Genomic DNA, 2,324 nt, shown 5'->3' on the forward strand with positions numbered 1-2,324 from the left:
CGTGTGTATATGTACGCGTACTCCAGAAAGACACTGAACACACACTTACACCTGAAGTACCATTCAGGTAGCGAGATAAGGAGACGTGTGTGAGTGTGCACAATAGGACCAAGCATATCTGTAGTTCTCCTTTTGTGTGTGTGTGTGTGCGTGCGTGCTTGGATTGTGTGTCTGTTCAACTGTCTGTAAAGTAGAAACACCTGCTCACACACTTGTTGCCCGTCATTAGCAAAAAAAACAAATATGTCCATCGACAATCATGTTTGTGCAGGTAGATAAGAACACCAGACACGTGTCATATATCTGAGTGTGCGATAGAAAAAAAGAAAGAGAAAGAAAGAAAGAAAGAAAGAAAGAAAGAGAAAATGAAAGAGAGAGAGAGAGAGAGAAAGAGAGACAGTGAGTGAACGAGTGAGTGATGGACCAAGCAGGTGGCCATGTCGGATCAACCGATGGAGATCAAGTGTAAATGCAAGGTTAAGTGCAGAACTATCGACCAGCCATTCTTAAAGCAGTCGGCAAACCTCTACTGGATGCATGTCTGACACACACACACACACACACCAGAAGGATGCATGTCTGACACACACACACACACGGCACACACAGCAGTGCTACAGAATGCAGACAAAGACTAAACAGTTGCTAAAATGGTTTCACACAGGTCAGGTAGGTCACTAAGGATAGCTCATGACCGCTACCTTCTGTAGTGTAGACACTGCTTTCAGGTACAAAAGTATGTGTACCTGTGCCTATGTGTGTGTGCGCGCCTGAATGAATGAGCGTGTGTGTGTGAGTGTGTGTGTGCGCGCGTGTGTGTTTGAGTGTGTGTTTACGTGAGCATCCGAGGTATACTCACAGCTCCAGGACTTGAGAAGAGACTTGATGCTGATCTCAAAGAATACTGAGTCCTGCAGGCTCAGCATGACTCCACCGGGAAATTGTGGGTAAGAAATGAAAAGGCACGAGTTGGGCCAGCCAGTTCCACTAGCCTCACACTCCAGCTTCCTCGTGTTCTGGCCTTCGCGTTCCCAGAGACACACACACACACACACACACACGCAGACGTGCACGCGCGCACACACACGCGCACACACACACACACACGCACGCCGCCACACACACTCAGCCTCCTTGGCTTGGAGCAGAGTGAAGTTTTAGCCTCCACTCAGGCTGGTGTAAGGGTGCATGCTGCTGAACACACACATTTGAGCGCACACACACACACACACACACACACACACACACGTATCAGCTGCTGGGTGGAGAGCGGCCCATCGGGAGCTGTAAGTTCAGCGGAGAAGAAGAGACCCCCGGGGAGAAAGAAAACCACAAAAACAAGAAGGAAAAAAAACAAAAAAAACAGCAAAAAGCGACAGAACAAGAGAGAAAGAAGGATGAGTGCAGCGTCCCGTTAGGGATGTGATCCGAAGCGCCGGTCCGATAGCCAATCCACCGAGTCGCGCATCCTGAGCCGAGTCCAGCCTCCGAGTCCGACGCGATGGGAAGAGGAGAGGAGTGGAACACTGACAGAAACTTCCGGTGCAAGACCCAGCGTGAGCAAGCGAACGCGACTGTGTCTGTGTGTGAGTGAGGGAGTGTGAGTGTGTGTGAGGGAGGGAGAGAGTGGAGAATGGGTGCAGAGAGAGAGAGCGAGAGAGAGAGCGCGAGAGAGAGAGAGAGAGAGAGAGTGAACAGGCTCTTCCCAGCAGAGGGGAGGGAATAGGGGAGGGGGGGGCTGCTGCTGTTCTCTTCTTCCTCTCCTCTCTTCCTGTGTGCGTCTGGGTCCTAGCGCCCTCATGCACTCACGTAGGCACACACACACACACACCCACCCACCCACCCACCCACCAGCTCATCTGTCTCTCTTTACCCATTCTCCCTCTTTCGCTCGCTCGCTCTCTCCATTCGCTCAGCCGGTACCCCTCCCCTCCTGACGTGCTCTCGCTCCCTCCCTCCTGCTTATGTTCTCTGTGTAATGCGCGCTGACTCCCTCCCTCCCTCCCTCCCTCCCATAACAGAGAGGGTTTGTTTCAGTGGCTGGGGGGGGGGGGGGGGTTGAGGGCAGGCGGTGGGGTGGGGGGTGATGACGTCATCAACACGCTGCCAGCGCAGGCTGGCTGCTGTCCAACGCCTTTAATACATGTCATTAGACCTGCTACTGCTCTCCCCCCACCCCCCTTCTATCTCTCTCTCCTCCTGTCCCTCTCTTTTTTGCTCTCTCTTTTTTCTGTCTCCTCACTCGTTCTCTCCCTCTGTGGTGGCCTATCAAAAGCACACTTCCTCTGTAGACCCAAGCAATAGTGATGTGTCATCCTACTCTG

At 52.3% G+C, this 2,324-nt stretch overlaps 1 protein-coding gene across 1 annotated transcript in view; it reads right to left on the bottom strand.

The window, feature by feature from the left end:
* The window catches only part of fryl (furry homolog, like), a 74,390-nt gene extending 72,761 nt beyond the window's left edge, over positions 1 to 1,629 (bottom strand). The window contains 1 exon segment of the mRNA XM_042056956.1: positions 860 to 1,629. Coding sequence (XP_041912890.1) covers positions 860 to 926 — 67 coding nt within the window. The 5' untranslated portion in view covers positions 927 to 1,629.
* Between the last annotated feature and the right edge of the window lie 695 nt (positions 1,630 to 2,324).

This window comes from Alosa sapidissima, chromosome 12 (assembly GCF_018492685.1).
Source record: "Alosa sapidissima isolate fAloSap1 chromosome 12, fAloSap1.pri, whole genome shotgun sequence".
In the NCBI taxonomy this organism is placed as follows: Eukaryota; Metazoa; Chordata; class Actinopteri; order Clupeiformes; family Clupeidae; genus Alosa; species Alosa sapidissima.